General features: G+C 37.8%; 1 protein-coding gene across 1 annotated transcript in view; it reads left to right on the top strand.

Moving 5' to 3' along the window:
* col4a2 (collagen, type IV, alpha 2) overlaps positions 1-14,153 on the top strand; it is a 113,076-nt gene that overhangs the window by 50,004 nt on the left and 48,919 nt on the right. The window contains exon 4 of the mRNA XM_016505341.1: positions 5,607-5,687. Within this exon, the coding sequence (XP_016360827.1) occupies positions 5,607-5,687 (81 nt within the window). The remainder of the gene's footprint in view (positions 1-5,606; positions 5,688-14,153) is intronic.

Genomic DNA, 14,153 nt, shown 5'->3' with positions numbered 1-14,153 from the left:
ATGAAGTTTCCAGAGGTCTGGACACGGGTGCCACAGGGTGCCCCGTCTCTGAGTCAGTAGATCCTTCCTCAGAGGAACCTGCCAGGCAGGGGCTGTCGCGAGGAGCATTAGTTCGGAGCTGACCACGGGGTGAAGGTTTGGCGACAGGCCGGTGTAACTTGGATCCGGTGAGTGCCGCGCTGCCACGCCCACATCGGGACGTGGCCAAGAAGCCAGTGCTGAAGCGGTCTCATATGAAGCAGCCCCAGCGGCGTAACCGACGCTGCATCTGCCATATGCCCCAGGAGCCTCTGAAATAGTTTCAGTGGGACCGCTGTCCTGCCCTTGAATGAATTCAAGCAGTTCAGCACCGACCATCCACGTTCCTCTGTGAGGCGTACTGTCTGTTCGACCGAATCAGGTAGATTGCTGCAAACCAATCTCGGGGACGGATGCACCCGAAGATGCGTTCCTGCGTCAACATCTTGAACGGTAACCAGTGAAGGGCCCGGTTCAAGACACACAGGTCCAAGATTGGTCGTAACCCACCACCTTTCTTGGGTATAATGAAGTAGGGGCTGTAAAACCCCATATTCATATTGGCTGGAGGGACCGGCTCTATCGCATCCTTCACCAGTAGGACTGCGATCTCCGCACGCAAGACAGGAGCATCGGCCGCCTTCACTGTCGTGAAGCAGATGCCATTGAACTTGGGGGGACGCCGGGCGAACTGAATCGCATAGCCAAGGCTGATGGCCCGCAGAAGCCAAGCCGACGGGCTGGGTAGCACTAGCCGGGCACCCAGATACCGTGCAAGTGGGACCAACGGAACCACCGCCGTACCCGCAGTGGGGCAGCGAGGTGGAACGCAGGGAACCAACTCGGGCGGCTTGTGAGCGGACCGAAGAGGGGTCTGAGTGTGTTGTGTAACGCTTACCTGGTTCCACAGTTTGGCAGAGGGTGCGTGAGTAGGGCCTTTGTTGACGCTCTCGAACTGCCCGCTGCTGCCTGCTGGCGATGGAGGAGGATGAGTGTGGTCCGTTGTTGGTCCGTCCGCGACTCTCCGTGCCCTACTGGGACCCAGGGACAGAGAAAACTGCTGGGAACAGTAAGTGATATGTATCTGAGCAGTGAACACTCACTCTATGGAGTCAAAACAAGGCCAAATGGAGCATTGGGGAGGGGACAGGTTGTGTCTCTAAGAGGAAAAGGACAAAGACCACTGTTATCTGACTCTTTCCTCTTTATTAGACACGTTAATCTTTCTGACACTAGGTACTTCCTTCATAAAGTCTAGGCTTAGAGAATTTATAGACTAAGGGAAAAAAAGAAAAAAAAGTGCTGATTGTACTGAATGCTGAATAAAAATGAACATTCATTACGTCATTATTTACAGCATGTGTTAAAATTCAGCTATTAATAGATTGAGTCTCAGAGACTTTGATTATATGTGATTTGGGCATAATTGTTGAATGATCATCACAGATGAATGCAGATAGTTTCAGACTATAGTCAGGCCTCTGTCTCTTATTTAAGGAGGCTCGAAATGTCTTTGAATGAATGAGGCCTATTGAACACTCAACTTCCTTCTACATAACAATACATAATATGCTCCAGTACATAATATGCTTTCACATTAGAGCTGAGTCTGGTTTGTATGGTTGGTTTGAAATTTCAGACAGTATGTAGCATTTCTACAGTATGTGAAAAAAGACTTAAAGATGAAGTGGCAGTTGGGTGGGTTTGGACCAAGCTTGAACCAAGTATAAAAACAGTGTGCTTTGAGCTTCATAGTTAGATGATTGCCAGTTCGTTGCTCATTAATCTATGCCTCTGTTGTCTAGTTTCATTGTTGTGTTTGTGGTCAGTGTTGTCTGGGACATTTCTGGCCTCTGCGGTAACAAATCTGTGTCTGTGTTTTTGTTCTCTATGTATTTGTCTGGTATTGTTTTTGTTTTGTTTTAGACATAGCCAATGGTCTAACAGACAGACTTCTGACTTCCTGTGAGTGCTGAACAGACTGCACACTGCACACTGACCAAGTGCTTTCTGTCATGTGGGCTTCATTTTTACCCAGAGTACATTTAAACATTAGAATATCACTTTTAGTGGAAAATATATTTATTGTTCACTTTATGTCACTCTTTAAACTTTTTGTGAGAAAGATACTTATAAATAACATTTTCAATTGCAAAAGGGATTTTTTTATCCTTTAGTTTCTTTAAAGTTAAATAGTTTAATTTGTGTGTTTCCACAAATTATATTTCACAAATTTTCAGTATTTTTGAAGAAATGCAAACCTTATTTTTTATGTTAAAGTATTGTGATTTTACCTTTGTGCTGCAGATATTCTTATTCCAAAATTAATATTATAAGTTATATTACACTCAATCTACCATTAATTGGCAAGCAGCCTTTTTATGAAAATTATGTCATCATTTATTCACCCTCATTTCATTTCACAGTTGTATAACTGTTTTCTTCTGTTCAATACAAATTAAGTTATATTTATTCATTTATTTTGAAGGTTTTGTTTTATTTATTTATTTATTTTCTTCACATGATGTAAGCCAGTAGGGGTCCAATGTTGAGTCTAACCCAACATTCTTCAAAATATCTTCTTTTGTGCTCCACAGAGGAAAAACATACAGGATTAGAAAGGCATGAGTGTGAATGAATGATGATAATAGTTTCATTTTTGGGTGAACGATGACTTTTTTAGATAAAACAGTAGAGAAACAAAATAAGCTTTTATTTGCAGAGGAGAACAGGATTGGGAAAGGACATCAAGTTGGGACTCAAACTCAGGACACCTAAGGTGCTGTTTCATCATATGCCAGAGCGCAGCCCACAAGGTTACGGCTCCAACACATGATCCACCCCGTTAACTGCAGTGCAAAATGACAGGAACATTGAATTTCTCCATTATTCAACCACAATGTAGAATTAAAATAATCATATCTCTGTGAAACTCTCAGCTCCTGTCATAGTACTGGCATTGCAAGACCGGATGAAAGGAAACTGAGTATTCCAAACTGATCTCTGGTATAATTCAGCGTTGTTACTCATTACCCTTTGTCCTCCAGTGGTTTGATTTGGAAAACATCCTACCTCCGTGCACAAAAACACACTCCTGAGTGCATACTCATGGCTTGTGTCGGGAGTGGGCAAATGCTAATCAGGTGATCATTGTCTCAGGCTTGTTGGGAAATGTTTTTCCAGGTAGCAGTAGAAAAGGTTATTTTTTGGTGGGAAAAGTGTGGGGTGGAACAGGATAGAACACAATACTCCTCTCATCATCTGCTGTAATCATCAACTATTTAGCAATAAACTGAAACTGGCCAGTCTTACACTCATTGTTTAAATTGCCATGACATTTGTGCTGCTTAGTTATTAATCTTTCCCACCTTCTGAAAAACAATGCTTCCCTATGGAGTCACTAGATTGTTTCAGGACTTACAGTGCTCAGAGAAGATCGTTAATAGCAGTACACCTACTTCCACCATTTAATGATATCAGGCTGATTTGTTACACTAATCTCTTAAGATTTTTCAGATTTGATAAATATTCAATATTTAAATGTTTAATTTGATTGTAAATCTGGGCTCTGCAGTATGAATATTTGAAAGGAAGGACGTGCAGCTTTATTTTTTCTTCTATTAGAGGACCATGAATCTGTCTGTGGTCTCATTTAAAATAATTCTTTGTGGCTTGAGGCAGGAGGCTCAATGTGGCCTTTGTCTGTTGGTTGCCCAGCATCTCATATCAGACGAACAAGACAGAATGTCTCTGAATCACTTTGTCGCACAGCAAGAAAAAAAACAGACAGTTTTGTCTTGGCCTTAAATGTTTCATGGACACACAGGGCTGTTTCAGCAGTCTGTGGGATCAGTGTGTAGGTGTGAGCAGACGTGCTGCCATCATAGAATGAGACCCTCCGATAAATAAGGTTCTCCCTCACAAAAAGAAAAATAAATCATGTATTCATTAGCTGAGTAATGTTCATTTGCAGACCCCCCAACATGAATTCCTACAGTTAAAGCACATCACAAGTTAAGTTAACTTTTCTTTACAGTGAAATGCTTTAGTTGGCTCCAAGTTCAAACTATATAGTCCAGCTAAGTCATGCTTTAAAGGGCGTATTTAAAGATTTTAAATGAGTTTCTGATATACAGTTGGGTGTTTGTTCAGTTATGGGCTTCAGATCTCAAATTATTATTTGATTGGTTTTAATTATGTGATAAATTTAATTTTATCATTTTATTTAATAGAATTGTTGCTTGCTAAAGTCTTGTTAAAGCTTATTTCATAACATTAACATTAAATGTGCACTGTAAAAAATTATTGTGATTTTAACAGTAAAAGACTGTAAAAATGCTACAGTAAAAACCTGTTAACTGGTTAACAGTAAGTTTCCATACTATATACGGTGAATAAATGTAATTACATTTAATGTAATTTTACAGTTAAATACTGTTAAAAATACGGTTTTTGGAAGTGAAAAAGAAAACGTCATTGTATAATTTACAGTGAAAAACCGTAAATTGACACTCCTAGAAGTAAAATACTCTTAAAAATACGGGGTTTGGAAGTGAAAAAGAAAAAGCCATTGTTTAATTTACAGTGAAAAACCGTAAATTGACACTCCTAGAATTCCCTGCATGACACTTCATATTTTGTTGAAATAGCATGTTTCTTCTTCATTTTTTCTTATTAGATGTGTACATTAGGGTTTAATCTTACATCTAATGTTGTTAAATTCATATTTATTGCATTATAAATAATTATAAAAGATAGATAATCAAGATGGCGGCGCGTTCACACGCTGCGGCTTCTCTCTCTCCTAACTCAATTTCAATTCTCTGTGTGTATGCGCTGTACATGTGGAAGAATTGACAATAAAGCAGACTTGACTTGACTTGACTTGATTATTTCCGTTTCATGTGTGTCACCATGATGGGGTTTAGTGTTTGTGTGAATGACACTGTGTGAAACCTTCTATATATAAGAACTACCCTCCTCAGCTCGTAGAAAAGCTGTTCGTGATGAGCTTTGGTTCATCATGTGACTTTCTCATCACCACCAGTTTTTGGTGGTTATCAGTGCATTTCAATGGTTCAAAACAGATATTAACACTTCAATATGTTGGTTTATTAACATTACATCAGTTAATGAAATACGGTATTTTATTGTGAATTTAAGTTAAATCTGTAAAACCTAAAATGTTGCTACCATATTTTTTACGGTGAAGTTCTGGCAACCACAGCTGCCGGTATTTTACCGTAAATGTCACCGTTTTTTTTTTACAGTGTGTCCTAAATATACACTAAATTAGTAAGAAAATGATGCAAGATTGAGAAGTATCAAAAATAATGGGTGAAGGCATGGTAAAAGCTTTAATGTGATCTTCCCATAAGGAAAAATGCCAAAATCTGTTCGTTTTAATAAAAACAAACCATCAAGCACTTATGTTCTTCCAAAATAAAAATGTTAAGTGGTTGATGTTTTTTTTGTATGTGGTTGTTTTAGCAAGTAAAACACATCTGTTGGCACTGAATAAGAACATAACCCAACAATCTCAATATGTGCCATCTTACCATGTCTTTTTCTCTCTCTCTCTTTCTCAGGGAGTGAAGAAGAGTGGTGGACCATGTGGTGGGAGAGACTGCAGCGGAGGGTGTCAGTGTTATCCTGAGAAGGGTGCGAGGGTAAGTCTGTTTCAGCCTGCTAGCCCAACCCAGCATCTTTATCCATCCAGTGCTACTGTATTGGATTTGAATTCACCACCATTTGAATATGCACAATGCAAAATGCAGAACTAGAAAATTTGTCAAGAAATATACTAATTTGCATTCTAATCTGAGAAATAAAATCATTCAATGGCTAAGTGTTAAATGATATTGGTATTTGATTGTACACCACTTCCAAACAAATACAACCAGATTTTTACATCAAGAATACACAATAAAGCTTCATTTCAAAATGCAAGCATATTGAACTTGAAACATCAGTAGTTTGTTGAACTCATATTGAACTTACTGTGTTCACTGAGTTGGTACAGATATTTTGACTCTAAAAAGTTGGATGTCTTTTTTTTTTTTTTTTCTTTTCCATTTCAGGTTTTTACAGTACAATCCAAATTGAATTGTAAGTGTTTGACAGTGTATCAGGCTGTACAAGACATGCTTGCTTGTTCACCACATCTGTGACCTCTCGTCATCTGTGGTGAAAGTAAAGCTCACTAGGGAGGGTTGGGGGAGAGAGGAAATACATTCCTTAGCAAACATCAGGATATGAAGGGCCTTGTGAGTATGACTTGAGATGTCAGTTCAGTTGACTTTTTTTTCCTGCACTGTACAGGATCAGGAAAAGGGGTTTGATTGTTCTGTTGAGTCATAATAAGTGCCAAGGCTGCTGAAGGTATAGGGCACTCATTCCAAAAGACATTTTTCCTTTTGTTAAACATAAGGGAAAAGATAGGAAGGGAAGGAATCACAGATAAACACTCCCTGTTTATATTTCTGACGCACTTGAAAAGTCATATTTCTGTTCAGTTTGACAATCTAGTCACACTTTATTTTAATGTCCAATTCTCGCTATTAACAAACTATTAACTACGAGATTTGCCTCAATAAACTCATTATTTGCTGCTTATTAATAGTTGTTAAATTGTTGTTAAGTTTAGGTATTAGGTAGGATTAGGGATGCAGAATATGGTCATGCAGAATATGTTCTTTATAAGTACTAATACACAGCCAATATGTTAATAACAGGCATGCTAATAAGCAACTGATTAATAGGGAGAATTGGTCCCTATACTAAAGTGTTACCGACATTCTGTTATATATAAGTCAGCTTTTCACTGTTGATTTATGTTTTAATGCACAACAGGATTTGCATTGCTATACCAATCACACGGAGATATGTTTTGTGCTATTAGCCATATACAGGGACTAAATGTAAAGCAACCACCCCCTAGCAACTACATAGCAACCAGCTAAAAATACTTAGAACAAGGTAAAACTTGTTCCATGCAAAAGTAATATCAAATTTCACAGTGTTGTTTCCTTCCAGGTTCTGTCAGCATCTTACTTTAGCCAAACACACTTTTCCACTCTTTGTATAGTCCTCAGTTTGATGTATGTGTTCATGAATGATGTTTATAGGCAAAAACAGCCTCACAGATGTCTGGACACAGTTCATGTCTCCCACTGGATCTCTTGTGACCCTCCTCTGCCTGGCCTTGACATGTGAGGCCAGTGGGATATAAATGTGAAACTAATATGTGTTATAATGACAGGACCATTTGTTAGTAACTTTTAAGTTGAGAGCTATATTTTTTGGCCAGAGAAACTGTGGATATTTTAAATTATTATTTTGTGGGCCTAATAAAAGAGTCTTAAATATTATTTTTTATTGAATTAAATAATACATCTGCAATATACTGATGATTTAGATTTATGCACAGCGGTACTTTTATCAGTAAAAAAAACTAAAATCAAATGTATCTTAAAGGATCATCCAGTGGTTCATAGTAAGCACATTTTCTTGTCTAACAATTTTCATGAATGTAAATGTACTGGCACTGTGCAGCTTAGCTGAATCATGGAGGGTTTTGTTTTGTTTTTCTATTTTTTTTTTCTGCTTTAATGCCACTTTGTGAGAATAATAGTTTTAAGAGATGCCATGGACCTGAAGTGTCTGCCAGTCAAAATAACCCAAATCAATACCCTTTTTGATGTGAGTTGTGACTTGATGAGAAGAAATGTTTTATACACTTTAGTGAACATGAGAAGGATAGTAAATTAACTCCAATCCTATTTTGATTGTATAGCTTTACAGAATGTATAGCTTTATTTTAGCAGGAAGTATAACACAATGTGTATCATCAGATAATTTCTTGGCTCTTATAATAATTTATCTTGGTGGGAAAGAGGCACAGTTCCTCTTGCCTGTCTTTTTTTGGGTGCTGGGTAAAAAACGTATTCTCTATAAATGGATCCATGTTTGGTGTAAAGAAGTTGTGCATCCTGCATCTCCTTTCATAGACATCCATGTGTCTGTGTGAGAGAGAGGATGCAGTAGAGCTCCTGAATTCCCAGTGTCTGTCTCACTACAAGCATCTGTTTACTTGTTTGCTGTCAGTGTCCATTACATCACACACACCCTAGTTTAGTGGTGTCCAGTCCCGCCCCTCTAGGGCAACTGTCCAGCAGAGTTCAGCTCCAACCACAATTAAACACATATGAACCAGCTAACCAAGGTCTTATATGCATACTAGAAACTTCCAGGCAGGTGTGCTGAGGCAAGTTGGAGCTAAACTCTGCAAGACATTGGCCCTCCAGAACCGAGTTTGGTCACCCTTGCCCTAGTCCATGCCTTTACTCTCACTACAGTTAAAATGGATTAATGTTGAAGACTACGGATTCATTCAGCCAGCAAGAAACAAGCATCCCTTATAGGTAATGCAAGCAGATTTGTTTTATTATTATTTCGAGATCACTTGTAATACTATGGAAGTTTCCCTCTTTCAGACAAACCTCACTATAATAATTCTGAATTCCATCTTCATTTCATCATGCATCCATAATGAAAGAGACTCTTCTTCTCTTTTTATTCAGCTCAAAGCATTTTTTTAATTTGCTTTAAATATCACCATCTTCCACTTTGCCTGTGCCCTTTCCATATTCAGCAGTGGAGTCTTGGAGTCGTTTTAGATTTAAAGAGCACACATAAACAAAAGAAGCATTGTAGGCAGAAAGAAGCACAAGATGCAACTGGGCACAGATTTTTATTTTATTGTATTTTTTTGGTTGGGTGGTATTTGTGCAATCTAAACAGCTGTAATTACTCTCATTGATAAAGAAAAGCATTGACCCCACATACAAGAGACTATCTATCTATATATCTACACCCGCCTTATAACCTTCAGACCTTGAATATGTCTTTAAAATGCACAAGTATGCAAACTACATACAGCCTGAATAACTTGAAGGCTTGAAGGCTTTTTCCAACTTTCAGAAGAACAGATTGACCAAAACCCTGTTAGTACCAACCGTATAAGCAGTAAATTGTTGTTTCACTGGAAACACAGACCCTGACAACTTCATTGAAAAAGTGCCCATAATAAATTCCAAATGGTGAATGCTTATCCTGACCTCTCCTTCTTTCCTGTTAGCAAGTAATTTGGGTTTTTGCGTCTTTGATGATAGGTCTCCTCTAAGGACATGTAACATGTTGTTTTGGACAAACGTTCCTTTCCTGTCTTGACAAACAGTCCTTTATATTTACATTTTAGTGTCAAAGAATAAAATGTCAGGGTCAGAATAGTTTTATGGCATAGATTTGTGCAGTTTCCTTTAAACAACACAATATACTAGAATGTAAAAAAAAAAAAAGACCTTTTTTTTTTTTTAAATATATTTATGATTGCTTTTGTCAAATATGTCACAAGGGACTAGTAAATACCATAATGACACTCACAGTAGACTAGTAAACCCTCTTTTCCGGCTATTTTACATATCTGTGGTCTACTTGGACTTTATGATAAAGATGCCCCTGTTTTACTAAAGGCCCTGCTTTTTGTGTTAGTCTCAACACAGGATTTAGACCAGCAGTTTCCACTCAATGGGCAGTCTAAACAGTGATCTAACTGTAATCACCACGAGTGACTTGAAAGGAATCAAGCTGAAGGCAACTGAAAAGATGCACACGAGGTTTGACGTACTGTATGTTCAAAACATCTGCCTGCCTGTCTCAGACAGGCACATTTCCTGTAGAAGAAGTCTTGCTTTGGAGTGATTCACAGTCAGTCAGTCTTATCCTAAACATCTTCCTAAATACCTTATCTGTCTACACTGTGAAGAACACAGAGCATTATTGCTTAGGTACAGGTGCGCTAAAAAAGACCAAGATATATATCATATCAACATCCTACATCTCTCAGATCAGGGTCCAAAATTAACATTTTGCCACGCCTGCCATTGATGACTAACTTGTTTTAAAATACACTACCAGTCAAAAGTTTTTGAACAGTAAGATTTTAGTTTTTTTAAAGATTCTCTTCTGCTCACCAAGCCTACATTTATTTGATCCAAAATACAGTAAAAGCAGTAATATTGTGAAATATTTTTACTATTTAAAATGCTTTCTATTTGAATATATTTTAAAATGTAATTTATTCCTGTGATTTCAAAGCTGATTTTTTAGCATCATTACTCCAGTCTTCAGTGTCACATGATCCTTCAGAAATCATTCTAATATTCTGATTTGCTGCTCAAAAAACATTTATTATTATTACAGGGCATTTTTGCCTCCATAGCTTGAAATACATTATAACTGCATTCTAAAAGCCTCCAGCAGTAAAAGACTCCCAGGATGTGTTTTTGTTTGTTTTGTGAGTTACATAATGTCAGCTCTCACATCCTTAAAACAACAATTACGATATTATAGTAGACAATAAATATTGGACACCCCTAGCTCATTTATTTTTTTTCCATTCTAAGCTGCCCAGTGTGCCTCATATTGTCGTCTAATATTGCACAGCTTTACCACAGCCATGGGTTGTGATTAAACATACCGCTCGGCATTGATATCACAGAACAAGTACTTTTCTTTCCATTTCTCCTGAAATATTCGCCCTTCCAGGTCAAACTTCTTCTTTTGGACATGTTTAAAATCACAAGTAACTTGCCACACAAGCATCAGTTGCAGAGCATCATCATCACTTACATGCTGCTCGATATTCTGATGCCGCTTTATAACGTGCATGTGATAGGTGTCCCGAGGCTTAAGATCAACACAAATAAATTAGCAATTTGTTCCGCATTAAATTAAAAAATAAAATATTGTATAGCGAATGCACTTTCATTTTTTAAATAATGTTTTATTCATTATTTCAGATTATTGTTCAAATCATCCCATGGGTCAGATTGGACACTTTTGTGGGCCATATTTGGCCCGTGGGGTGTATGTTTGACACCCCTGACCTTACTTCCAGTGAAGGGAAATCTTAATTCTTCAGCAAACAATGACATTTGGACAAGGGTGAGGGATTATTCCCCCGTTATAGCAGTCACTCCTTTTCTCTCTCTCATTTCGGGAGTTTACATTAATCTATTTCTGGACAGGAAGAAGCAGATCAGTCTCTCATGACTTCATAGTGAATAGAATCAGATCATGTTATCTCTCTCTCTCTCTACTCAGACCTTTCCACCCATGAATCTCACACATGCTCTGACGCACACATGTTCTGCTTCCATGTCCACTTACATATGTCATATTAAATGTCATAATGATAAACGCACCATGGAATGGACACCACTAGCATTTCTAAGAAATTCAAAATCAATATAAATGATTGATTTTTATCAAATCAAATAAATGTAACCTCGGTGAGCATTAGAAACAAAAACATCAAAAACTCTTAGCGACCTCAATCAAATTCTCTCTCTGTAGTAATATAAAATGCATAGTCAGATATTAAAAACCTGTTGAATTCAGTACAAAATTAATTGGGGAAAAAAGTTTAAATGCCTGAATGAAGTGTTTGCCAATTCACCAATTACAAAATGGACTTGCTGCCAAAAGAGTTTATAGAGAATCTTACAGCATGAAGGAGTATATAGAGGATCTGTGCTGAAAATTTGTATTTAGTGTGAATAGGCCTTAAAAAGGATTAAGAAAATCCATGTAAAAGATTTTTTTTTAAAAGAGTACAGCAGCTGGTAGTTCAGCAACACTGTCCATATGTTCCCTATCAAATCCCCCTGATCCCCTCAACGATGGCTGCGAGCTGGTAACGCTCAGTTCACATTTTTTTCATGACATCTTGCTGATGATACTGGCATCTTCTGAAAGCTACAAATGATGGAGTGGATGGAGTAAAATGACAGGATAATCAGCAATGGATCCTTTCCCTCTATTGACTATTGTGTGTGTATTGTATTGTGTGTAAAACTTTCCTTTAGTCAACTGAATCAAGCTGCAGGCCTTCAGTCCACCCACGTTTGGAGCTCTGCCCTGGTTGGCCAGTTGGTCTGCTGGTGAGCAGTGTTTTAGCACAGCTGGGAGTGGAGTGGGTGACAGGTCATAAAGCATGATAAGCTACTGAATGAAAATAATCAACACATGTCTGTATTAATGCGGCTTATAGGAGTCTATAGAGTTTTTTCTATTGGTATAACTTTGGGGGTGGGACTACCTGTTTGTCCAAGTAATGAACAATCATGCATTTCTGTTCTAATGCCACTAATCAGTGGTGTAATGTAACGAAGTAATAATACTTCGTTACAGTACTTAAGTATTTTTTGGGAGTATCTGTACTTTACTTGCGTTTTTATATTTCAGCCAACTTTTACTTTTACTCCACTACATTTCCTAATTAAAATGTATACTTTTACTCCGATACATTTCCCCGAAGCATATTCGTTACTTACTACAAAATAGTCAGAAGTCAGAAGAACACGGACTGCAGTAAAGCAGGTTTGATGAATCAGTGGTCTGGCGTTTGCAAGTTAGACTCCTAAAAACACCTTTGCTCACGTGCAAACAAGTGCGCGCACAACCGCGGATGATTCATTTTCCACTCAAGTTGAGTCTGGCGTGTGCGATATACAGTAGGCTATATCTTCTGCGATAATACCGGTTGGAATGTTCTTCCGCGGGATGTGTGCAGTTCTGTTTATTAACCGCTAGAGCGCCAAAAGTTACATAGTGCTGCTTTAAAACTCAAAATTCCAGCCATTCTAAATTGTAGACGGCAAAAATGCTTCTTTAATTTAATATAGTTCACTTAATCTATATCACACAAAGAGTACCGTTTTTCTACTGCGCGTACGTGATTTATTAGTCTATTAAAACTAACGAAAATAGTTCCAAACAAAGATCACAGCACTGTTTTGCTTCTCTGAGCAATGGACGGTGTTTACTTATTGAATGAATCAGCTTTTTGAACAAATCGGTTGATAAAAATTATTAAGTGATTCACTCATTAACACAGTCAAATGCGTTGTTCCTGAATGAATCAGCCATTTGAATGAATCGGTTGAATCTCAATGACTCACTCATTCTGTGTTGTGTCCCTGTCTCTCTCTCTCTCTCTCTCTCTCTCTCTCGCGCTCTCTCTCTCTCGCTCTCTTGCTCTCTCTCTCTCGCTCTCTCTCGCATAACACTCCAAAGAGAAAGGAAAACTTGAAATCGCATCATATGACCCCTTTAATAAGACTTTTAATTTTCTTCCTTACCACTAGGGGTGCTAGGGTGTTTTAGGTTTCCTTAAGTAAAGCCATGTGGGTAGAGGGAGTTAGCAATATCAAGCAGCAGTAGCCAGCATGGCTCACCTGCTGAGCACATTATGCTGTGTCCTGGTTGGGAAATGTGTCATTTCAAGCCCAGTCTAAAGTAAGGAGTTGTTGTTGTTGTTTTTTTAAGTGTACATTGCTGATGTTTTTTGCAGAGATGTTACATGTATGTATGGCCTATGTTTGGATTGATGCTAAGAGTTTAAGAAAGTGTATTTGTATGCATTTTAGAAGGACTCTTTATTGGTGAGGTTACCACATCATGGTCCGGTATGAATATGGATTTAAAGTTCTTTTCGATGTGGGACCATAGTCTGGAGTTTGTTTTACTGTTCCTGGTTAGGAAGAGTCTAGAGTTTGAGAGCTGTGGCGGATTTAAAGTTCTTTTTGACGTGAGACCATAGTCTGGACTATTTTTGACTGTTCCTGGTTAGGAAGAATCTGGTGTTTGAGAGATGTGGCCTGTTTTCATTACAAGAGGTTGGATTATTCATTTGCTATCAGTCAACATCAGCTACAGACAGTGTTTGGACATTGATGTACTACAGATAAGACTTTCGCACACATCAACTTTCACATGACGAAATCCTACAGTTTTACATTGCTTTGTTTTTTGTTTTTTTTTTACTTTTGTGTATTTACATTTTTGTTTATATGTAGCTGTATTAATCTGAACTGAATGTTTTCTATTTTGTATTTAATAAATTTATTTGAAATCCCTTTGATTACTGTACATTTTTAACAATACAGACATTAGTTATGTGGTGACTGCATCCATTTCAGATATATAATAACTGTTTTTCCCAAAGACTTAAGTTATAGTAGCTGGAAAGTATTTAAAGTGAAACAGATGTATTGTTATAGATCAGGGGT

Source organism: Sinocyclocheilus anshuiensis, unplaced genomic scaffold (assembly GCF_001515605.1).
Source record: "Sinocyclocheilus anshuiensis isolate Anshui unplaced genomic scaffold, SAMN03320099.WGS_v1.1 scaffold1094, whole genome shotgun sequence".
Taxonomy (NCBI): domain Eukaryota; kingdom Metazoa; phylum Chordata; class Actinopteri; order Cypriniformes; family Cyprinidae; genus Sinocyclocheilus; species Sinocyclocheilus anshuiensis.
This window is presented reverse-complemented; position numbering and strand designations above follow the sequence as displayed.